The 26,967-nt window shown below is 34.3% G+C and overlaps 1 protein-coding gene across 1 annotated transcript in view; it reads right to left on the reverse strand.

Annotated features, from left to right (window-relative positions):
* Positions 1 to 14,146: 14,146 nt before the first annotated feature.
* LOC125676201 (uncharacterized) overlaps positions 14,147 to 26,967 on the reverse strand; it is a 249,116-nt gene continuing 236,295 nt past the window's right edge. Inside the window, exons 14-16 of the mRNA XM_056159113.1 lie at positions 25,021 to 26,202; positions 24,880 to 24,901; positions 14,147 to 16,110 (exon numbers count right to left, since the gene is read on the reverse strand). Coding sequence (XP_056015088.1) covers positions 15,743 to 16,110; positions 24,880 to 24,901; positions 25,021 to 26,202 — 1,572 coding nt within the window. The 3' untranslated portion in view covers positions 14,147 to 15,742. The remainder of the gene's footprint in view (positions 16,111 to 24,879; positions 24,902 to 25,020; positions 26,203 to 26,967) is intronic.

A 26,967-nucleotide genomic window follows, 5' to 3' on the forward strand; every position in this document is an offset into this window, starting at 1 on the left:
TGTTTGACTGTGAATGGATTGCAAATCATTCTCTTGTTTGATACCAATGGTCCGTTTGTTCATACATGGGATATAGTAAGCGTCATGACCAACAGATATAAGGCCAAGACCTTCCATATATTGTAACAAGCGTAATTTGTCACGGGAGTTAATTGTAAAGCGCCTGCTGCTCCAAATATTGCTCAAAAGTATGTCTTGTATGTGACCGTTTTCGTTGAAGGCACACCACCCCTGGTTGTTATCGACGATACCAATGGCATGGTTTGGATCGGTTATTATGTTCTTAAAGGAATCAACGAACCATTGGATGTCAATGATGACAGTATCGGCAAGAGAACTCTCGTCAAAGTGTAGTATAACGCCTATCTCGTGGTAGAATTTCAGGATATCGCGGATTTCTGTAGATCTCTCGTCGTCTTTACTAAAATATTTTTCTGACAATATTTCAAGCGGGATCATTTTTCTTTCCTGTCTTTTAAGTTCTTTAAGTACAAGTTCAGAGAGTGCCCAGTCCCTAGGAATGGTTTCCTTCCATCGATCTTGTTTAGCAATGTCAACAATGCACTTCTCTAGGTCAGAAAGTGTGTCTTGGAAAGATGAACCATCCGATTTAAAGCCAAGAACGAAACATCGTTCTCTGTGTAAATGTGTCTTCAGATGCTCGTCGAACTGAAGATGTTTCAGTATACTGTTGTAGAGCGTGTTGGAGTTCTAAAACAAAATATGTAAAGTGAATGGGAAATCATCCATACATGTTTATTACAATACTTATACTTCACGGAATACAGTATAAAAACTGTACAAAATTCCCGAGAAGTCTAACGTGTAAAAGATTGATTATATATCAAATGGCGACTTTTCGTGAAATAGTGGAATCTGTACCGAAATATTTCAACTACTGACTATATAGTATTACAGTTGTAAACAGAATGTGCATTAAACATCGTTCGGGAAGTTGTATTATCTGATTGCCTGATTTCATTTATTAAACATTCTACTTTTATAATACTGCAATTCTGATTACTATCATATTCCAGAATATATGATTCAAAATTTAAAATGTTATTACGAACTGGCGTATAGCAATCCACCCGTAATTTATTAACGAATCCACAAATGCATTTGCGAAATTGACGTTCTTTGGCTTAGCGCTCATTTTGTGTTTCAAAACGTAACAAACCAGTTTCTTATTTATAAATTAAATGAATCATTTGTACATGTAGTCATTGCATATGTTTGAGAATTCAATACACCAACGAATTCCTATGAATTCTTATACACTGACGGGATGAATTGTTTTGGTTAGTTTGAGGGAATAAAAAAGTCACCTGTTCTACGGCTTGGTCTAGATGAGTTCCAACTATGATGACTGGGGCGTTATTTTCACTGTAGGTGTGTATTGACTTCAACCAAAACAAAAGGTACTCTGTAGAAAAAACGAAAGGTCAAATGTAATCTAATGATAGTAGTCCGTAATATATCAAATGTTGTCCAGCCAAGGACTTGCTTTTCTGTTACAATGATAGTTTAGTAATACATTACTGTAGAGTAACGCGAATACCATCATCATACGATGTATATAAAACACAAAATAATAATAACAATAATAACTAGTGATCCTAATTGTTCACGAACAATTGGAGGGCTTTCTACCTACCATGATTAAAAAAAGAATTTAAGAATATTTAAGATGATGTAAGAAACTCAAAAAGACCTTGAAAATGGAACAAAAATTCACAATGACCTTAACCTTTGATATTTGCCTCATTTTTGAAGGTCAAAGATCATCGGTGTTCATGCAAGTGATCCCATGTCTCTATCCATATTAACGTAAAAGCTATCAGCTTAAAAATATTATTCAAGACATTCAGGGGCAATAACTATGCTTAGGGGTTTTCAGTTCCTTTCGGTTAGCTTCTCGGTGTTAAAAATAGTATGAAAGACCTTGAAAATGAAAAAAAAACAATTTTGATGATGACCTTGACTTTTGACTTTGACTAATGTTGAAGGTCAAAGTTCATCGGTCTTAATGCAAGTGGTCCCATGTTTCTATCTATATTAACATAATAGTTAGAGTTAGATAATTATATTGGAGACTTTCAAGGGCAATAACTATGCTTAAGGGTTTTCATATCCCTTTGATTAATTTTTCTATGCAAGAGAGTTTTACTGTGAATTCATTAGCGAAGGTTTCGTGTCTCTATGACTTTCCGTTAAGTAGGAAAAGCAATAACAAGGTTTACGACGCGACTCTCCGAAATTCACAGAAGGGTCAAAGTTCAAAGTTATAATGCATACTTTCTGAACCAATCGAGAAGTCAGTACTTACCCATACAATATTCCAATGCTATCTTAAAGCTGTATGGTCCGAATTACAATATTTTTTCCATCTCGTAAAAACGCTATTAAATAATCGCATGTATGTAGTTATGAGACTGTACGACATATAAATTATTTCACCTGTTTTAACCCAAATAATTTGATTTAAATCTATGTTTACAAATAACCGCGTCACTCTGCCATTTCAAGTGACAGTCACGTGACCAGTTCAAACTTTCAGATCATCGGTGGTCTTATCAGTCTAAAGCTCTGTATTTTGTTATAACAGTACCGTACCATAAGTTTAATAGAAATAAAAATATCAAATACCTCTTAGTAAATAAGTAATTCGTTGTTTTACGCTCTTTCAGCCTTAAACCTAGACAGTTGCGTATGAGTTAATACATCAAATTGGGATTCCTCTGACGCGCGTGGGTCTATTTATAGACGTCTATTATGGGATGATTTATATATGTAGCCACCATATTTACTTTCTAAATAATATTCGCACTGTTTTCTTTTACTTACTCCTTACTCCTCCTAGGCACCTGATCCCACCTCTGGTGTGTCCAGGGGTCCGTGTTTGCCCAACTATCTATTTTGTATTGCTTGTAGGAGTTATGAGATTGATCACTCTTCGTTATCTTCACCTTGCATGCATATGTTTTCAAGCATGTAATTAACGGAAAGTTAATAACTTTATAAAGTAATTAATCTGCTTTAAAGTAATTATGTACAAAAATAATACATGAACATCGGGTCATACAGCTTTAAGCAGGAAAAAGAGTATAAAAAATGTTATTTTTTTCCTCTTTTCTGATGACATTGACCTTGACCTAATTGTCAAGATCAAAGGTCAACGATCCTATTCCAGTTCGTCCCATGTCTCTATGACAAATGGTTCTCAAGTTTGACATGTTTTACGAATAAATCGCAAAACACAAAGACGCATTAACTCCCTTTAAGGGACACCGAATCCCTTCATTTGAAAATCTTCGATTCTACTAATTACCCTCTATGCTTTAGCAAAGATTATATCTTCCTATCATTTACGGTTAAAAAGTAGTAGCGATAACAATGATTTCTGCGAAAGGTCCAATAACTCTGTAAGGGGTCAAAGTTCAATTACGCAAGGTGAAATGTATTCATTTCTCAAAAAGTACTAAATGATGGACTATAAAGTTTTTCGATAAGTCTGAAGACAATTTTTTTTTACGGCAGGAAAATAATAATAAACAGAACAATATCAATAGGACTTTCCACAGAAAGGTGGAAAGCCCTAATAATGCTTTATTTAGGGAAGGTAGTCAGATTAGTACAAAATACTATTTTCCCCCGGGGCCTTCGGACAACATAAGCGATATCTATGTAGTGATATGTACATTAAAAAAATAACCATATAACGATCATTATATACAATGTACAGTAAAGTTGTATTTCAGACAAGCATGGAGGTCAATATTCATGGTAAAAAAATATTTACATGTAGAAAGGGGAAAAAAATGTCGGTTTGTAAGATTCTTTGATTACCGCCCCTGTTCTGGAAGACTAAAAGGAACTAAGTTCTATGAGGATCGAACAACGCCCAAAATACAACTTTAGAAATTGCAGAAGTAATTAACTGCAAACGAAACGTCTGGTATATTAAAAGCAAAAATTATTCGATATATGATGCGCCTACATGTACCTCTATTTCAATTTGAAGTGCAGGTTTGTTGAGGTAGAATTCGGTTGCTTTTATAAGTCTGATATTTTGTGGAGAACATTATCTGGTCAGTGCGGCATTGCATCTGATCGGTTTGGAGGTGGCGGTTTTATTATGTACTTTGTTGACTGCAATGACTAAGCCATGTAACAGCGTGTATGTGTAGCATAAGCACAGCAGCAAAACTTCGTGTGCCAGTAAGGTAATGCCAGATGAAATGTTTCTTTTCATTCCATTTGTCAAATTAGTGCAGCATCGCCATGGATACCCTGCAATATTGACCTTTCACCATGTGAGAACGTTTTAGACGTGTTTAGTGTTTTCGATTTTGAATTCTTTGAAGGATTTATTAGATTGATCATTGTTAGCTTCACCTTTTCAAATCCATCAGAATTGCTAAGCAGGGCTACGAGAAAAATAGTGTGTACCCATTCTCAAATATGGAAATATTGTGAACATGAATATGCTCGACAATGTTAAGACATATCTTGATAACTAATAATATGTCATGAGCATTGCGAAGATTAATTTTCAAATTTATCAAATTTTCGGTGCATCTTTTCAGTAGGATATCATATGATTCTACGATTAAAAATAATGGACTTGATGGAAATAAAATAATTTCTTGTGCATAACATCTCATGTGCACATAAATAGCGATTCATCTACCTCTAAAATAACTATCTGCTCAAATTACTACGTCTTGCCATTTCAATACTATAAATATATCTCCTCAGCTTATGTCTGGATTGATATGTAGACATATTGCTGATGATTTTTGTTATCTGTCCTCATTTATCGTCCTCAGTAATCATACCAGAATTTACACCTCAAGTCTAGATTGTAAACATTTCTCATACCTGACACTAAGCGTAATTTTCAAAACGTTTTGAATGATAGCGATGTATTTTAGACTTTTTTTTTCTGGGGAATCACCTTGTCTACTTTTGTTCATAAATCATAGAATCTGATGTTTACCATAGTTCTTGATGAATTGTATGCAACCGAATTCCCACTTTCGTAACGTACACAGTGTAAAAATAAATGCGTCAGTACTAGTCTGAGATTGAACACTTGATAGTGTTATGAAGTTTGTCAAACTAAACAAGAATTGGATCGCCACTGTCTCGTCACACGTATTATTGTAAATGCTCTTGGGATTTTCATTGTCAGTGTCGTATATAGCCTGTTCATACGTATTATTGTAAATGCTCTTGAAATCTCCATGCTTGATTTTAGTATCACAGATGACATGTTTACATAATCATTATGGATTTGGGACGGAAAATTTCGAATTCTGTATACTGTGAATTACACGATATTCCAAATTTCAAACAATCCAGAACATCGGTCTACTGGAAACACTATCACCCGTCATTGGTCACTTTTGTATATCTACACTACATCGGTCTACTGGAGACACTGTCACCCGTCATTGATCAACTTTGAACCGATGAACAGACCTACATTTCTCTGTCGAGGCATTATTTCCTCTGCATGCTCGTGATAGTACTGAAGTCCTTCCATAAGCACATCGTTATCGTGCACACGAATATCTAACTACTAATATTCAGCAACAATGTGTCAGGATCTGTACTGACCTCTGGAGGTGGTATTATAAACCTAGCAGGGATATGATTGAATCACTAACAGGGCTGATTTTACAACAAAACAAAAATAAATACACGTCTAAAGGTATTTTACCATAAGTGTCATTTTTTTCTGAATTTGCCAGATATTCTTGAATATCCATATTTACACATTAATCATATTTTTGTCGTTTAATTATATTTTGTTCATTGACTGTGCATGTTGTGTTTCTTTTGAGTGTTAATATACAATACATCATGGTAAGATGCCATGGTGTATGAATAGTTCTCGAAAGTAAACAATCTAGAAAATGCATTACGAAGCATACCAAACAAATGTACATTGCTCGATATATGGATACAGAATATCGCATAGACAACATGATTATACAATAATATTGACTATCTATACAGGTCTGTGTTGACTGACAACACTTCAAACTATCCATATGAAGTATGTACACCATTGATGGATGCTTTAAAATACGTAGTTAGCTGGCACGTTGTAACTAAAAACATTTACTATTATGTCATCGCCGCATACAAAATATGTCTCGTTTTATTGTTTTAATGTGATTAAAGAAAAATTGAACTGTTGAATAGCTCTTGATTGCTTCGAGTATTTAACTCACTTACCCCCGTATGTCCAGCTATTTAGTAGTCTTTGTTCCTTGCTGCGTGAAAAATTAAACACGTTGTGCATCTGCTTTGCAATGTTTTTGTTTCTTTTTTAAACCGAAAAGAAATGCTTTTTACTTTTAGTACAAGAATCATGTCTACATTAATGTTATACTAGAAAAATTATTGTACAGCAGTTTCTAGTAGGTGTTTTTTGAAACTGGACTTTATGTAATATTTACCATTTTAGAAAAGTTTGATTATGTGGTCATTTGTTAAAAATATATGAATATAGCAACGAATGGAATATACATGTTAACGCAGAGAAAACAAATAGTCTAGCGTTTAGAACTTTTTTTTAAATTAAGCACACAGGATCGATGGTTTTCTAACGGCATTCAAATTCATGTAGTGGATAGTTTTAGTTATTTGGGAGTTAATCTTTTTTATAATTGAGAATTTACTAGAACTCAAAACATCTTAGCATCACAAGGAAAGAAAACCATGATTCATGTAATGAAAATATGTAATGTAAACACACTGAATATCGAAAGTAAATTGCATGCATTTGATATGTATGTAAGTAACGTTTTCAATTACTGCTGTAAAGTCTGGAGGTTTTGTACTGCCAACTGATTGATTGATGTCTTCCGCAGCACTCAACAATTTTTCAGTTATCTTGAAATATTGGATTAAACTTTTAGACACACAGAGAATTGTATTTTGAAATCATTGTATAATCATATGTTAGAAGATATTGACTTACATCCCAATTGGTTAACTGATGTAAGGAACTTACCACGGAATTTATTCATCACTTATGATAAAAGACAACATTTTTCATTTGCATTTTCACTCATATTATGCAGTATTTTAATAACATTTGGTGTTTATCAAATCTATCAAATAAATACGCTTCAGAGCATCTTCGGAATTGAACAGCACCATATTAACGTGTCCAAGATGGAATCTGATTTCATTCCTGCAAAACTTCAATCTCGATACACAAGTAAAATTCATTACAATTTGTGCATAAGACATTCACCTACAACTATTTGTGGTTGGTTTTGTAAATGTAGGCGCGGAACATTTGCTGTTAGGTGCTATACGTATATTGATCCTTGTATACTCCAGACATCAGTGTAATTGTGACCTTGGGTACTCCATACATCAGTGTAATTTTGATGGGTACTCCAAACCTCAGTGTGATTGTGACTTTCGGTATTCCAGACATAAGTGTGTTTATGACCTTGGGTACTCCAGACATCAGTGTAATTGTGACCTTGGGTACTCCAAACATCGGTGTATCTGTGACCTTGAGTACTACATACATCAGTGTAATTGTGATCTTGGGTACTCCAGACATCAGTGTAATTGTGACCTTGGGTACTCCAGACATCCTTGTAATTGTTACCTTGGGTACTCCAGACATCAGTGTAATTGTGACCTTGGGTTCTCCAGCCATCAGTGTAATTTTGACCTTGGGTACTCCGGATATCAGTGTAATTGTGACCTTGGGTACTCTAGACATTAGTGTAATTGTGACCTTAGGTATTCCTGACATCAGTGTGATTGTGACAGTGGGTACTCCAGACATCAGTGTAATTGTGACCTTGCGCACTCCAGACGTCAGTGTAATTGTGACCTTGAGTACCCACACATCAATGTAATTGTGACCTTGGGTTCTCCAGACAACCGTATACTTGTGACCTTTGGTACTCCAATCGTCAGTGTAATTGTGACCTTGGGTACTTCAGACATGGTTGTAATTGTTATCTTGGGTACTCCAGACATTAGTGTAATGATGATAGGCACTACTGATATCAGTGTAATTGTGACCTTGGGTACTCCAGACATCAGTGTAATTGTGACCTGGGTACTCCATACATCAGTGTAAGTGTGACCTTGGGTACTCTAGACATTAGTGTAATTGTGACCTTGGGTACTCCAGACATCAGTGTAATTGTGACCTTGGGTACTCCAGACATCAGTGTAATTGTGACCTTGCGTACTCCAGACATCAGTGTAGTTGAGATCTTGGGTACTCCAGACATAAGTTTAATTGTGACCTCGGGTATTCCAGACATCCATGTAATTGTGACATTAAGTACTCCAAACATCAGTGTAATTGTGACCTTCAGTACTCCAAACATCAGCCTAATTTTGACCTCGGGAACTTCAGACATCCGTGTAATTGTGTCTTTGGGTACCCCAAACATCAGTGTAATTGTGACATTGGGCACTCCAAACATCAGCATAATTGTGACCTCAGGTACTCCAGACATCAGTGTAATTGTGACCTTGGGTACTCCAGACATCAGTGTAATTGTGACCTTGGGTACTCCAGACATCAGCGTAATTGTGACATTGCGCACTCAAGACATCAGTGTAATTGTGATGTTGGGTACTTCAGACATCAGTGTAATTGTGACCTTGGGTACTCCAATCATTAATGTAATTGTGACCTTGGGTAACCCACACATCAATGTAATTGTGACCTTGGGTTCTCCAGACATCCGTATACTTGTGACCTTGGGTACTCCAATCATCAGTGTAATTGTGACCTTGGGTACTCCATACATCCTTGTAATTGTTACCTTGGGTACTCCAGACATTAGTGTAATTATGATAGGTACTCCTGACATCAGTGTAATTGTGACCTTGGGTACTCCAGCCATCAGTGTAATTATGACCTTGTGCACTCCAGACGTCAGTGTAATTGTGACCTTGGGTACTCCAGACATCAGTGTAATTGTGACCTTGGGTACTCCAAACATTAATGTAATTGTGACTTTGGGTACCCCACACATCAATGTTATTGTTACCTTGGGTTCTCCAGACATCCGTATACTTGTGACCTTGGGTACTCCAATCATCAGTGTAATTGTGACCTTGGGTACTCCAAACATCCTTGTAATTGTTACCTAGGGTAGTCCAGACATTAGTGTAATTGTGACCTTGGGTACTGCAGACATTAGTGTAATTATGATCATGCGTACTACATATATCAATGTAATTGTTACCTTGGATACTCCAGACATCAGTGTAGTTGTGTGTGCGTTCGCTAAATATCATATGTAGATGATTATGCAGCCTTAAAACAATCTTATTTTAAGAATTTTAATTACATATTTTGCTTTGAAGTATGATCGTTTTACCCTTTCTCTTTTAAGTAATACGAAATATCTAAGGCAACGTTTTAGTATGGTAGTGCCTGCATATTTATTGTAAACAAACCCCTGATTCGTGATTGGTGTCCAGTTTTGAATAGACTTGATTATCGTCAAGCTTGTCTATGTTCTTTATTCATTGATTGATATACGCATGTATGTGAGTTACACAAAACATATATCATAAATAATATACAGGATGGTTGCCAGTAGATTATTTAATTTACAGGATGTTTCACGGTACAATGTGTAATTTATAGGACTGTCCCCGGTACAATCTGTAATTTACGGGATAGTTAAATTTTCGGTGCAATCTGAAATTTACAGGTTGGTTCCCATTACAATCTGCAATTTACAGGATGGTTCCCGGTGGGATCTGTAATCTGCAGGATGGTTGCTGGTACGATCTGTAATCTACAGAATGCCCTCCGGTACAATGTGTAATTTACAGGATGGTTTGCGGTACTATCTGTAATTTACGATATGGTTCCCTGTATAATATGTAATTTAGAAATACTGCAGTTGTGATTTCTTACTCCTCTAAAAAAAGATGTGAATAATGAGATTATCGGACAATTTTATTACCAACACTGAATTATCTAAGCGGCTTTCATCATTCTATTTAATGAATTACCCATTTTCTGTTGTTTTTTATTTACAAGCTAGTCTGGTAGATTACTAAATTGTTCCAGCAAAGTATGTCGAATATGAATATGATTTTATCTTTTATTCATTCTTTTTGAATCACTGCGCGACATCGATTATTAGGTAGGTACTCAAAAGCCTTCCACTCAACGACTCCTATCGGCAAATTTATAAAATATGTAGAACAAATAATGTAAGGAACAATAACTCTGGGTAGCGATTGAAAATTCCCTTCGCATGCAATTGTGTTTCTGTCAAAATATTAACACAGTATCATATATTTCTTTAAAGTACTTAGAATATCCTTGTCCTACAATAGGAAGTATATGTTGTGTGAAACGTTTTGAAACGCGTAGCGTAGGGTATAAAATCCGCGTTGGTTGGTTTGAAAGTTTGTAAACAGTCATCGGGTTTTGCTAATATGTGGAATGGAAAATGGAACGGAACGTAAAGTACCCTATGCATAGGTAATAATATGGGGTGGTTGGCATTCTGTAAAATCAAAAGGTTCACTGTATGGAAGAGTACCGCCAACGGTACACAATAGGCCAGTTAAACCTAATATGGAATGTTTTTCTTACACCATGAATTGTACAAGTAGAACTCGGCTTCAAGTAGTATCAGCAATCATCTGAGTGTGACATACTTTCTTTGCATCGAAAAATCTAGACAAATCAGGTACTGTGTATGTAATATTTTCACTTCGCACAAGTACTCTGAAGTTGAAATAAAAAATATGCTAGAGTTCCTCATTGACAATATCTTCGTGGTCTTTGGTGATCAGGTCTTCCAACAGTCTGTTGGAATTCCCATGGGCACGAATGGTGCTCCTTTGTTAGCTGACCTGTTTTTATATACATATGAAGCAGAATTTATTCAAAAACTTCTACGTGAGAAGAACAAATCTCTCGCTGTGACCTTCAATTCGACTTTTAGATATATCGATGACGTTTTGTCTATTAACAATGATAGCTTCCATTCATATGTCGATTTGATATATCCCTGTGAGCTCGAAATAAAGGACACCACAGAGTCGTCCACTTCTGCTTCATACTTAGATATTTTATTAAAAGTAGACATCAACGGCAAACTAACAACTCAACTGTATGACAAACGGGAGGATTTCAGCTTCTCCATCGTCAACTTCCCACATTTATGTAGCAATATTCCATTATCACCTGCATATGGTGTTTATATATGCCAACTGATTCGATATGCAAGAGCTTGTTCTGGGTATAGTCAGTTTTTAAATCGAGGTAAGCTACTGACAAACAAGTTGATGGTACAGGGATTTCAACAGTCTCGATTGAAGTCAGCATTTCGCAAATTCTATGGTCGTTAAAACGATCTAGTTTGTCAATACAACCTCGCATTGGGTCAAATGCTGTCTGACGTGTTTCATACCGATTGTTAAGCCGTTCTTGGCACACTGATTTTGACTGCGGATAACTCCGTTTACCTGATCAGGATATGGGGCTCACGGCGGGTGTGACCGGTCAACAGAGGATGTTTAATCCTCCTAGGCACCTGATCCCACCTCTGGTGTGTCCAGGGGTCCGTGTTTGCCCAACTATCTATTTTGTATTGCTTGTAGGAGTTATGAGATTGATCAGTGTTCGTTATCTTGACCTTGCATGTATGTGTACCAAGTTTGATGATCTTTACCCCAACGACTTGGTCTATACCCTGCTACTACGATATTTAACCTTAAAAACAATAGACATCGTGCATTCGGCATAAGGCATATGTGTACCAGGTTTGACGGTCTTAAGCCAGGAGTTCGGTCTGTATATTGCCTATAACGTTTTCCTACTAAGTGATACTGTGACCTTCATATTTGACCTTGAAACATAATATATATCTTTCTCTCAGTATGGTGGTCAAATGTACCAGCTTGCAATACCCTGGAAGTTACAATTCGTTTTGTATCCTACTTACAAGGGTTTTCTACTAAGTAATACTATAACCAAGGCGTTTCTACTAAGTAATGATATGACATTGATCTTTGACTTCTGACCTTGAAAAACGATAGACATCCTTTTGCATAATGGTAATCAAGTATACTAAGTTGTAATATCCTGGATCTTACGGTTCGGTTTTTCCTACCCATAAGGGTTTCCTACTAGGTTTCCATACTAAGTGATACTATGAGCTTGACCTCTGATCTTCGAAAAACAATAGGCAACTTCTTCGCATTATGGTGATGAAATGTACAAAGATGTAAATTACTGGAGCTTACAGTTCAGTCTGTATCCTGCTCACAAGGTCCTTGCATACAGACGGGCATTATCATATTATAATACATACCGTCTATGACGGACGTGTAAAAATATATTCTTTGACAAACGGTACTGATATCTGTCAAAATTGAATGTTATTGTGGACGAAATTACTCTGACGCAGTCGTTGTTTCTGATCTTTTCCTTGGAAAACTGCGAAAACTCAAAGTTTAATTAGTTCCAGATCTGAATATAATCGGGGACCATGTGAAGAGGGAACACCCAAACTCAACTGAAGAAAAGTACTTGGTTGAAATTTATATCTATTAAGATCATACATTGATATCTAAGATCATACATTGATATCTAAGATTATACATTGATATCTAAGATCATACATTGGTATCTAAGGTTGTACATTGACATATAAAATTAGAAATTGATATATAAGGCTATACATTTATATTTAAAATCGTGTATTGCATTCGGAGCTCATACATTGATATCTAACATCACATGAGCCGCTCCTAGCAAAAACGGTCTTTAAGTACATACGTGTGAAGTATAAAGAACATCCCTCAAATATTAGAGTAATATTGATTGTCCCTAAAATATTACAATCAAAGATGACAACCAACTTGTGATTGGTAACCGTGACATTTTCTCTACAAGAATGCAAAAAACGTCACGTTCTTTTCATTATGACGTTGTTTGAAAAGCATTGTTGGATAAGATAGGGGCATTTTTTTGGTAGGGACGGCTTATATAATGATATCTAAGATCATACATTGATTGTCCAATAGCATTCATTAATATCTGAAACCATACACTAAGGTGATATATTTATGTTTAAGATAATACACTGATATCCAAAATCATGCATTGATGTCCATTACCATATTTAAAGTAATATATTGATTTCTAAGATCATACATTAACATATAAATGTATATAAGATGATGTATTGATATTGAAGGTCGTATATTGATATCTAAGATGATAAATTGATATGTAAAATCACATTTACATATTTAAGATCATAAATTGAAGTGGCTGATCCAGAGGTGGGTCTGGGGGTTGCAATCCCACCTTTCTCTGACAATTTCCTAAAAGGGTAAAGAAATAACGGATTTTGTTTGTGGAACTCCCTAATGAAAACCAAAATTAATGGTAGATTCCCTTTCCTTTCAGCAATTCCTGGATCCGCCCCTGCATTTATATTTAAGGTTGCAAAATTATATTAAAGAACAAAAATAGATATCTAGGATCAAACATTGATATCTAAGGTATTACATGTAATACATTATAAAAGACAATAGATGTTTGGACTAAAAGGAAATTACCAAACATGGAGAAAATAATAGCTAAACATGCATATACAGGAAAACAACATGTTGAAGACAGAATATTATTTCTTGAAATGTACATAATGAAAGAAAAAGTAAGCAAGCTCACATATCACATGTTCCAACATTATTTGACAAATGGCTCACATAATGAATAGTAATGCTATACATTACTGTAAGAACAGGACAGACGGGCTCGAAATTCTAAGTTCAAAAGAGGCATAACTCCTAGAAAAATTATTGAAAGAATATACGCATTTACACAGCGTGTCCTTATTAACTACAGAGTTTCATGAAATTCTGTTGAGCGGTTGCAGAGGTTTTGCACTGACACGAACAGGACAGACATACTCGAAATTCAAAGTTCAAAAGGGACATAACTCTCAGAAAAATTATTGAATATGAATTTTCATTGAATATGCACATCAATACAGTGTACCTTATTACAGGGGCATGCCAGACGAACTCGAAATTCTAAGTTTTATGCACATCTACACAGCCTGGTCGTATTAACTAGCTCACATACCCCCCACGCATTGCTTGGCATATAATGAACAGTGATGCTACATAGGATATAGCAGTTGCGCTGACAAGACAGGAACTGGCCGACTGACTGGTCAGAAACATAAGCGGTTGGGGTAAAATACATCAAAGAAATGAATAATTTTTGTAAAAAAAAATCAAAATGTGTACACTTAACAAATAATTTGAATAAAACATGGATGGCAATGTTAGTAGCGACATCTTCAGATTTTGTAATATTTTGTATTATAATTTATCTTGTGTATAAAATATCATACAAGGAGCTAATCAGCTGCATCGCTAACATTAGAAATTGTATTTCCACCTGTAAAATATTAAATCCTCATCATGAACGTACCATGGCTAAGCAGGAAATCGGTTGACAAACATGAATCTATACTGTAGATAAATTATTTCATTTTTTTAGTTGTTTTTTTTTTTATTTATTTTTTTACTCTTGTTTATTATTTTTATTTGCTAATAGGTTATGATTCCTTTTCAGATTATGAAATACAAAAAAATGCAATTATGAAACAAGTGCTAAATATCTAGACTGTACATAAATAACGAACATTTTAATATTGACAAAGATATTTGTTTAATACTGACTACACAGGCATGATGCAACCCTACCATCAGTTTTATTCTACAAATGTGTCAACAATAATACACACAAAGCAAAAACATTCGATAATTACATGTTTATACAGACATATTTTACCAATTTAGTGACATATATCTATACAAGTACAATTCCATGTATTTACAAGTACTAAAATTCAGTGAAAACAAACATTTATATGCAATTTCTGCTAACGTTTATTTACTGTGACAAATTTACATACAAGCGAATCTGTTATATGATCATTAAATGATTCCTGCAAAAGTCAGTGCAAAATTCATTAACAAAAATTTGAAATGATGATGATAGCGTTCTGGCTTCCTGTCATTGTACTACACTGTTCTCTGTGTGGACTACACAAGAATACGAAGATCCAAATGTACAACATAATGCATAATACTGTACACCGCGACAACAATACTGACAGTGTTACCTATGATAGATTGACATCAGCTAACCACATACTACAAACAGCAAAATAAATACGCATTGTTTATCTAAAAAGTACCATTCATGACTTACGCTGGGCTGGAGGATAAATTTTGTTACGTTTGAACAAAAAAAAAAAAAAAAAAAAAAAAAACAACAAAAAAAAAAAAACAAAAAAAAAAACAAAAAAAAAAAACAAACAAACAAAAGTTAGCAACGATTTTCTGTTATTGTTTGACTTTGCTTTGTAAACCAAAAAATTAATATTAAAAAAGATTTTGAAGGAAAACCGATCAGCACTATGTCATGGTTTGTAAAATGTACTGGGATTAAGATTGTTTTATACTATAATTGACCTTTAAACTTTCGTGTATTCCGAATAATTAAGTTATAATACCGAACTGAAATATATGTTCTCTAGTAAAAGTGTTAATCACACGTAACCATCCGTATAGACCGTTTTTTTTGACACACAATAATATATCGCGAAAAATAATTCCAAAAAAAACTATATATGATCAGGGTCGTTCCCTTAGGTTGATTATTGAATCGATCAACCTACAACATATTTACATGCGTAGTTCCGCCTTCGCAGGCTCGTGTGTACAGCGTCAGTTCATTCCTTACTTTCAGAATAACCGTCTTTGCTCGATTAAACACATCCCAGTCCACGTTTGCACCAGTGTCTCTTTCTGCGTCCTGTAAAGTTTTTTCCAAGTTCTCCAGTGTTGCTGTAGGGCCCATTTTGCGTTTCCATGTGACAAGGATTTTGTGTACCACAGTACTCATGGAAGTAGGATTTTCCCTCTTCAATCTATCTATCTCCACTTGTGATAATCCCAAGCAGGTGGCAATCAATTCCATATCATTTCCAATCACCTTGTTGAACTTCGACAGATCTTTCTCAGATAAAACAATGGACACACCTGTAATCATTTAAGATCTTACTATCAAATATATCTTTGCATTAATGATTATCCAAAACGTAACTGCAATACAATATCAATTATTAACAACAGACATTTATAAATCGGGTCATCAATTCATATCATTAACCAGTTTTATATCCCCTTTGTAAATAAATTTGTAGACATTTTATAATACTTTTAAATAGAAAATGATATAATCAGAGAGAGAGAGAGAGAGAGAGAGATTAAATAATACAGCACCTCCTAAAGGACATATAGCATGTTTCTACATTTTTTTAACAAAAATAATTCTTTTCATGCTTAAAACAACTTTAAAATGTTTTAAATGAAATAACCAGCGTATTTTTCGAATTTGAAAGCGATAAAATTCAAATCTGGCGATATGCATAATTACTTCGATATTTTGCGCGTCATATCCGACCTCGAGCGCGGAGGTTTGAAAAAAAATAGTATTTAGCCATTTCATAAATAGATTTAATAGGGTAAACAAAGCCAATTATCACGTTAAAGGCTTGTAAATAAGATAACAGTGGGGTGCTGTTTAACCACTTCTCTACCGTTTCGGTCAATTTGACCGGTGGCGCGTAAAAACAGGGCAACGCAAAAGGAGTGCCTCTAAATCTTTGAAACTACGATCATAAGATATATGATCTATATATCATATTTTTGGAGATTGTTTCTACTTTTTAACTATGTAAAACTCAATTAAGTATATAAAGCAATTAAATTAATATAAACATTTAAAGTGAAAGATCGATTCGTCTAAATATGACGCAACGCTTTGACGCAAGGCCATTTTCCTACTCGATACGATTTTTTTTATTTTCCGTATGAATGCACTATTCTTTACATTTTTGAAACGCATATATTCCCTGCTTTTAGAACATATAAAATTATTTTTAATGCCTGTCAAAGTTAAAAGAAAATAGCAATGTTTTGCACTTGTACGCTTTCTTACGATTTTATTTCTCAATGTTTAAACAGATCGGCGTTTTACCAATATTCATATATGGAAATAGGGACAAGTAAATACAGCCTGTAAAAGTAGAGGCAATTTTCTTTTTGACAGTTCCTTATTCGTGTTATAAAACTATTTGTATGTCCTCTATTGGTAATTGAATACCTTTTGATACACTAAAACAATATGCACATATGTATGAAATAATCAGCCAGGTATTCTCTGTGTTTTATAAAAAATGTATAAAACCATTATTGGAATAACAGTTACACCAAATAATTGTAATTAAAAATAAATAAAATACTTCAAATTCAGATATAAACGTTTGTTCCGAATAGTAATAATTTTTTCTTCTGCCAAACAAAGGAAAAAAAAATAATAATAATAAAACAGTCTGTTTATTTCATATACATGTACTTTTCCCCCCGTGATCCGGATCGCGGCCGCGGAGTTTTCTGAAAGTGTGCACTGACAACACACTGTTTCCGTTTCAACGAAAACAACACAGTGAACACTTGTAATGTATTTACATCTTGAAAACGACCTGATTTCAGATGAAGAAGATGCACTGGATCTCCTGTTGCAAGATGACCCAAACGATCATGCATTCAGTATAAACATGTAAGTTCATGTAGTCACATTGGCTGACTAGAAAAAAAGAACGTTCGTGGTTATGTCATGGTATGAGAAATTCACGATTAATATATTAACCGCGATTTGATGCCATAATTTGTCGTTTCATGAAAGAAAATATTTATATATTATGATATCGAAACCAAGTGTAGAGCACTCAATTGTTTATTAAGAGCTGAACATATCTGACATCAATATAATATGTCCTGCCCCGGCATTAATCAGTTTTATTACCCCCCCCCCCATTTTTGGTCTGTCCATACCTGACGCACGAGTGTAAGAAGAGGTTAGATTTAGTGTACGATGAGAAGGGGGTGGGGTTGTTTTAATCAGACTGGGCATTCATGACCGCTGATGCGGAGGCTATTTTCCAAGATTTGTCGATGTTTATAAAACGACTATCTTTCTATGAAAGAAAACACAATCTGTTAGGAAAGCACATATCACATTATTGTATTATCGTGATAATAGAATCTATTACCGTAATTTGAGTTTTACCTTTAATCATATTGTAACAGACATAAAAACGAAATGTGTGTTCGGGACAATAGGTCGGGGAGGGGGGGGGGTAACATCAATCAAAGTCTGGTTATGGCAGGCTATTGACAGATCATATACATTTCTCTTTTATCTTATATACATTTATGACCATACATTACATGTGATCCATACATGCTGGTGTGCTATGAGCTGATGGACATGTGCCCACGTCTTGCATAGATTTTTTCTAATTTCGATTAAATCCACACCCCATCAGAGTACCATGCATGGGGATTTAGATACTGTGTATAATGAAGAACCAATTCAATTCTACTTTAATCTGGGGCTATTCAATTTCCCTCAGAGCTATATTATTTTTGCTGGACCCTCTATGTTTTAACCTGAATTTCTTCAGTATCTGTCCCCATGTATATGATAGGCGTAATGCTAACACCTGTGGAATTTCATTCGGAGCGACAACCTGGCAAGTTGGTATGACTCTTTGAGGTTGAATATAAGGTTAAATCCACAGACATTTGGTTAACATTCAAATGAATCAAGATAATACATTCACAAATGGAATCATGGCATTATGGTACACTGATATGCGTGTACCATTTTACTGTCTATCGTTACATTACTAGATATAACATGCAATACAAAAAGGAGAATAAATGCCGAAAATTGTTATTCTGTTTCTAAGTATAAGGTATGATAAATATGTTAAATGCTGAAAAATAAGGTATGATGGCCAATACTGATTATTTGCAATTTCCTTTCAAATATGGGACCCAGTTATTCAGAGAACTGCAGATTTTATGAAGCTGTTTTTGACAAAAGATTTGGTTTTCTCCATCCGTGTTGCCATCAGCCATTATGCTGAGATGGTCATATCTAAGGGGGAGGATTGTCATATGTGTCTCAAGGAAGTTCGCAGTCTGTCACTGAAGAGGAACTGTACATGTATTACTAGTTTTAAAGTACCGATATTGTAACAGTGATTTCCAGTTTAAAACGAATAATAAAATGCATTTTAATAAGATTACTCTTACCAAAATTAATATGGCTGTGTATATAACACATTTATTAAATGTGTACTACAATTACCCCTGATAAAATAATTAAACGCATAATTTTCAGAGGGTCTTGATTATAGAAAACACTTACAGAGCCAATTGAATATTCAAAACTGGGAGTACATCAGTATATGGGGCTAAGTGTAAAAAATCTCTTTTTTTCCAGATATTTGGGCATTATCTTATGCATGTCTACTGAGAAGTTCCAGTCGATAGACAGATATTGGTCAACGCATCTCCCTATCGGAACAACCCAGTATCAAGAATTATGTCTACAAATAGGTTTTAAGAGGTTGAATATACATTCTAAGAAGAACATTTTTGTTAAATATAATGCAAGTACATTTAAATTTGGTGATTGAAAGTAAGTACTTGAACATTCACATACATTAAACTAGCGGAGGAAAAACGGGCAGTACTTTTTCATAACATTTGATATAATAATGTGTTGTTGCTTAGCAATCAAATGTATTTGAATACAAAAAATAGATTATTTTAGATTTTAACAGTAAATATCTTTGTTTTAATGTTGCAAATATTTATGCTATTTAGTGGAACATAATGACAAAACGTCGTATTATTAGAAAGTGATGAATATGTATATATAGTACGAAATTTCCATTTTTTGACCTTTGACCTTAATTCTCTTTATTATAATTTTTGTTAAAAACCTTTTAAAATGATTAAGATTTATTCAAAGATTATATTTTTAAAATAATGTGACATGTACTAAGCATCATTCAACGTAATTATGTTTAAAAATTGTGTCGAATGGATGTAGAAAGACAAATTATGGTCAAAAGTTTATCATGAGTATTGTTACTTAGCAACCAAAAATATTTGTTTGTCAATAAAATTGATTAATTTGATTGTGATATTGTTGTAGTATTGTAACAGAGACATCAGTTCATACATTTAGAATTTCCTATTTTTGACTTGAATCTAGTGAGAGGGGTCGTACTATATATATTCCAGAGAAAAAAACTGCAAAATTGTGCACTTAAATGACCTTTGACCCCGTATAAATCTTTGGGGTCATGGAATAACATGACTAACTTTATAGAATAAATATTCTCTGTCCAATTCTTAACAAAATTATATGCCACATGCCTACCTAGAATGGTGATACTTGTAGATGTAACTCGATTTAAAAATAGTGTCATTTAGTCTCTGAAAACCTCTAAAATGTGCCGGTAGAGAAAGGGTTAAGGGTGTACTCGATGTAGCTGTCAGTAGAGAGGATTTTGACTGAGTTTTCATCTAAATTTTTCAAAGGAAATTCAGAGGGAAAGACGTGGATAATTTGTTTTTCGTAGCAAGTACTTTGCCATTAAAAAAAACCAGTTGCATTTTCCATGTACTTTTTTATTTAGACAAAGACCCAGATAAAATGCGAGAAAATTGTTGATTCCAAGCTAAGCACTGCTTGGCCTACAGCATATACATTCTATTTCTAGTCTTCAAATTGAATACACACTCTTAACAATTGACCTTAAACCTTATAACAAAAGATAACTTGTGCCCCAGTTTCTACCAACCGGTTGGAAAAAATAAAGATAAAGAATAATTGAACTTTTAATTTTAAATGATAAAATGTTGTATTTCCTAACTTTGAATTGAATTGTGATGCTTTCATTTTTTTATGAACTCGTAACAGCAAGTACATTGTAAGTTATAACACTGTAATTCCAATTCTCAACGACGTGTAGATAACAGTTAAAAAGAAACAATAGCAAAACTTATATTGCTTTATTAATGCAATTTCCACGATAAATCAATTTGAATATCTTTATTAATTTTTATAATTTATATAATTGCACCTGTGACAGTACCTACGCTTAGGCCTAGTTGTTGTTTTCATTCTTACGTATGAAATGTGAATATAACGAACAGTGATCTATCTCATAACTCCTATAAGCAATCCAAAATAGATAGTTGAGCAAACACGAACCCCTGAACACGCCAGAGGTTGGATCAGGTGCATAGGAGGAGTATGTATTACTACGCGCCTTTTCAAAAACGTTAATTCAAGCTTTTTCATGGGAGAAACTATTTGTTTTTATATCTTTAAACCATAATTAAATGATAAGAAATAAAACTTATAATTCTTTGTTTGATGCGTGTATCAAACAAAGAATTGTACGTTTCATTTCTTAAATCTAAGTTACAAATAAATAATAGCTGCAAATATAATTATGGATACAAGTCCAGATTCCTCTTTTGAGCCATTTTTTGAGAAACTTGGCTGGCTGACATTTAGTAAGTTAATTGATTTACACAATTATATTATATTATATAAATATTATCGCGGTTTAGCACTCGATTGTCTTGCTTAGTTATTTGAATTTTAATCCTCTGTTTCTTATCGTATGCGTTCTGAATCAAATCACGATCTTCGATTACCAAAGTTTAACATGCAGTATTCAAGACCTATTTACAATACTCAGATGTGGACATGTGGAGCAGACAACCACAACACCTACGACTTCCTCAGTATCAAGATATTTTCCAAAATAATGTAGAGAAATACATTATCAGATACCCTACAGCTATGTAAGTATGCTTTTTCCTCGTATATAAATTTTATGCATTTGTTTTTTAATCGCAATCTGAAATATTAGATTTTCTGATTCTTTGTTACTGATATTCAATTATATTAAGTGATAAAGATTTAATCTTGTAACATAACCTTGTGTCGATGCTTTTGAGACTATTGTAAGTGATTATTATTGTATATAATTGTGTGTATCAAGAGAAATGTCAAGGGGAAGAATAGCGCGCGCACAAATCAGGTCACCTTCTTGGAATAAAGTATTATTATTAGTATGATACTACAGGGGATGTTCACTCCTCATAGACACCTGATATCACCTCTGGTGTGTCCCGGGGTCCATGTATGCCCAACTCTCTATTTTATATTGCTTATAACAGTTATGAGATTGATCACTGTTGGTTATGAAAGGTGAAGGTAACTTCACCTTTCATTATGGTATGCATTATTATTACTATTTTCATATAACAGTGAACAATTGTCACAAAATAAAAATCGTGGTATGAAATGTAAGGTCTTGTCACACGGTATTTATATACAAGATATGAGAGTCCCACCTTCAAAAGTCCATATATTGTTCTTAAAGTAGGTTAAATCCAAGGTAAATGTTACAATGTTAACACTCTTAATACGAAAAGGATCAAGACAACCATTACATAGAATATACAACATATATCACTCATCAATCAAAAGTTAGAGTATGCGCAAGGTTATGGTTAAAGTTTCGGTTATATTTTTAAATTGAGTTAAACTCTAGGGTGAAGGTCACAAGGAATACAAAGATGAAATATAAGAGCCAACTCACTCACAATCAAATGTATTGCACAAGGTTCAAGTTTCTGACAGACAGCAATACCTCACACTGCCAATAGTCACGAACGCATACAACTTTAATCAAAACAACTTATGAACATTTGCATTTTGATATGACTTTGTGCAGTCCTACTTCTCTTTTATATACCTTGTTTCAACTTTCTGTATATACCCGTAACAGGTTTTGATCTATTCTGGTCCCACCCTACCTCTGAACCTATGAATTAAACAAACTTGAAATTTGCATTGCCTTAAGATGCTTGCATATGGACATAACTAATCATGAAAAAGATATTTTTGAAAATATTTTAAAATATGTTTCCTTATATAGATATATAAAAGAGGACCCGACTCTTCATTTGAACAGACTTGAATCAGCTTTGCCACAGCATGCTTTATGAAACGATTGGCTGATATTAACGCTATTGTTTTTCAGAAAAATGTAAAATGTTGCAAATTTAAGGATAAATGTCCGACAACAGTTTGCTTCAGTTTTCATGAGCAAATAGAAGATACGAGGATTGATTAGCTATTGAGAAAGGTGTGCTATATAATTTGTATCCATATCTTTTATCATGCAAGGTGAAGATAACGAACAGCGATCAATCTCATAACTCCTACAATCAATACAAAATAGAGAGTTGGGCAAACACCGACCCCTGGACACACCAGAGGTGGGATCTGGTGCCTAGGAGGAGTAAGCATCCCCTGTTGACCGGTCACTGTAAAATAAGAAACGGACGGGAAAGGAGATATCTACCTATTATGACCGAAAATTTAAGGAAGTCTTCTACACATTCCCATAAATGTGCATGTAGTATCACATGCATACTAATGGATAAACAATGGATATACAATATTGAGGGAACAAAAATGTGTTATTGATTTTAAAATTGGCAATTAATTACATGTATATATAATTAAAGGATGTGACTGTATCATCAGCGGTTGGTCATGTAAATATTATTTTGTTTAAATCGTAAAATTTTAACAGTAAGCGGCGATTTAGCATTCACCTTTCCTTATCGGTTGAAAATATCAACTATCAATGGAATAATTTATAGCATTAAGCATTGAAGTTACAACACTAAAGATACACTAAATGTATATCATTACGCGGCGCTGTATCATTGGTGGTCATTACAGTGTCAAGTTTTCAAATCACTTTTCTGGTGTGAAAATTCCTAAATTCGTTGTCATGTCAAGTATGAAAACTTTAGGCAAGGTTATATTGTATACGCATTCATTCAAACATTTTATATCGAAAGGATAACACAGAATTCCATATCACTATCATAACTCACTGAAGGGTCATTTTAATAAAGAATATTTCCCACTGCCTTCCAGCAAGTGGGAAATACCAGCATCAGTCTTTTCATAGAACACGGTATATTCAGAGGGGGGGGGGGGGGGGGCAAATAATTTTGGAAATTATTATATTTTTGATGATTCTAATTTTTAATTTATTATTATTATTATTATTATTATTTTACAGATTTCTTACATTAATAATGAAATTGATAATTATACTATGTCAAAACCTAATATCAATAACCTTTTAAATAAATGTGTTTCATGAAATTGGGATACAAAACATATATCATGTGTGATATTTCAGACTCAGCTTATAATTACAGGTAGTGGGTCTACAACAGGCAATACACGGGGACCACTCAGGTGTGAACATGACGATTTTCATGGAAATAACAATCCTAGAATTGTAGTTAAGTAGCAATAATGCTTTCAGAATGTTAACGAAATAGAAGTAACGATTTCAGAATCTTAGCAAAGTAGAAATAAGAATTTCAGAATTTTATTTACATAAAAAAAAAGAAATTCAGATTTTTAACTACGTGAAAATAACACTTTCAGAATTTCAGCTATGAAAGAATAAATTATTTAGAATTTTAGCGAAGAAATAACACTTTCAGAATTGTATCTATGTGGAAATGAACCAAACGTGCATAGTTTTTGACAATCAAAATGCAATTTCAAATGGAATGAAAGGTAACAAAAAATAATTACGAACTTCAATTCATTAACTGGAATTACGAGTATTCAATTGTCCCCATGACCACTATTTATGAGTACATTTAATGACTTGAAATCAAGGGATCAGTTATCGCTAATTACCGTTGAAGATTATAAGATATCTGAATGACAACAGAATGCTGATTAACAGAAATAACACTCCTTAGACTGCTACCTAAAAACTAAAATGATTATTGGTTCATAGAATTCTTAAATTTACTCACTTGTTGGTTTGTCCCGAACGTCCTATTAAAAGGAACATTACCATCATTATTAACTAATATAATGTACATGGATATAAAAAGACAAAAAGCTTTTACTTTTTAAATCATAAAATGGAAAACTCTTATTAAAGAATAAACTACCTTATTCCAATAATGTAGGAGGTTTGATTTCCTTAGGATATGATGATTTTCTGCTTCGTGTATTGGGCACGTCTGCTTGCCTTTCCCGTGGATTTTTGCCTCTTCAACAAAACAGTCATCATGTTCCCGAAACACTTCCTGTTTTGAACATTGATATCCTACAGTGTACGTGATTTTCTTGTGAAAGTTACTGGTTAAATCATTCAGTAATCTTTCAATATCGTCACGAATTTCCAATGTGACAGTTTTTGAGATTAGATCTTTCTGGCGATGAAAAACTTGAAGTTGAATGGAGTATTCATTCACAGCAAGGGCTACAGTGTGGCTCTTATAGACAAAACACGCTAGATTTTTATATAAAGATAAGCGTTCGTCTATTGGTAATCTCCATTCTCGACTTTTCAGACAAGCAACAATCAGACGGAAATAAACGAAATATGGCAGAAAGGGAAATCGAAAGACCATTACTGATGTTTTGCTTTGAATGGATTGCAAATCTCTCTGTTGTTCGATGGCAAATGATCTCTTGTTCATGCAAGGAATGTAATGCGCCTGTTGACCAATAAAGATGAGACCAAGACGTTCCATGTAAAGTAACAAGTTTGTTTTGTCAAGGGGATTTATTTCAAAGTTCTGATTGCTCCAAATTTTGGTCAAGATAATATCTTGTATGTGACCATTTTCGTTAAAATCCTTCCAATCGCTATGATTGTCGACAATATCCCTGACATGGTTTAGATCGGTTATTATGTTCTTAAAGGAATCAACGAACCACTGGATGTCAATGATGACATTTTCGACAAGAGAGCTCTCTTCAAAGTGTAGTATAACGCCTGTATCATGGTAAAATTTCAGGATATCTCTGATTTGTGTGTATTTCTTTTTGTTTTCCCCAAAACAACTTTCCGATAGTTTTTTAACTGATGTCATTCTTTTCCCCCGTCCTCTGAGTTCTCGGAGTACAACTTCAGACAGTGCCCAGTCTGTAGGAATGGTTTCCCTCCATCTATCTTGTTTAGCAATTGAAACCATACACTTCTCTAGGTCGGATAGCGTGTCCTGGAATGATGAACCATCCGACTTAAAACCTAGAACGAAGCAGCGGTTTCTATCTAGGTGTGTCGTTAAGTGTTTGTCGAATTGGAGGTAACACAGTATGCTGTTGTACAACATATTGGAGTTCTGCAATGAATAATGCAGAAGTTTTTGGAAATTCACCGATTACGAAATGTTAATTATCTAAATCAAAATATGTGCTTATAATAATAATAATTGGTTTGATATAGCGCCTTATCCAGGGTATACTGCTCAAAGCGCTTTACAATAATCAATGTACATTATTACCCTGGCAGACCTTATATCAATCTAGAACTTTCTCAGCCTCCTAGGAAGCATACAGTGCAAGCTGCCATTACAAGCGCTAGGGCACTAACATTCTAACAATATCTTTCACTGTCTATAGCCAGGTACCCCTTTTACACTTGGGTGGAGTGAGGAAATTCATGTAAAGTGCCTTTCCTAAGGACACAACGTCAGCCCTGCCGCGGCCAGGGCCCATATTTACTAAAGCTCGTAGACGTAAACGTAGCGTAAATCTAGACGTAGCGTACGTTTACGTGTGGAACGGTATTCACTAACAGTCGTAGACGTATATTTACATCAGAAATAAGCGTAACTCTACGTGTGCTATACTAGTACACGTAAGCTGATCGTAACTTTAAGAATAAACAAAGCAAATGGCGACTTGTCATTTTTATGGATAATTTCTTGCGTAAAGACCTTACAAATCCTCTAGATGCATATAAGCTGGTTAGTAATACACAAATTAATTGTATTTATTCAGATTATCGTTTTCTTTGAGATCATCTGCAATTGTGTGACAATTCTCAAAATGTTGAGCCCGATCTAATTTACCTTGTGGCGGATCTCAGTCTGATTTAAAATGAA

The sequence above is a fragment of the Ostrea edulis genome, chromosome 3 (assembly GCF_947568905.1).
Source record: "Ostrea edulis chromosome 3, xbOstEdul1.1, whole genome shotgun sequence".
In the NCBI taxonomy this organism is placed as follows: Eukaryota; Metazoa; Mollusca; class Bivalvia; order Ostreida; family Ostreidae; genus Ostrea; species Ostrea edulis.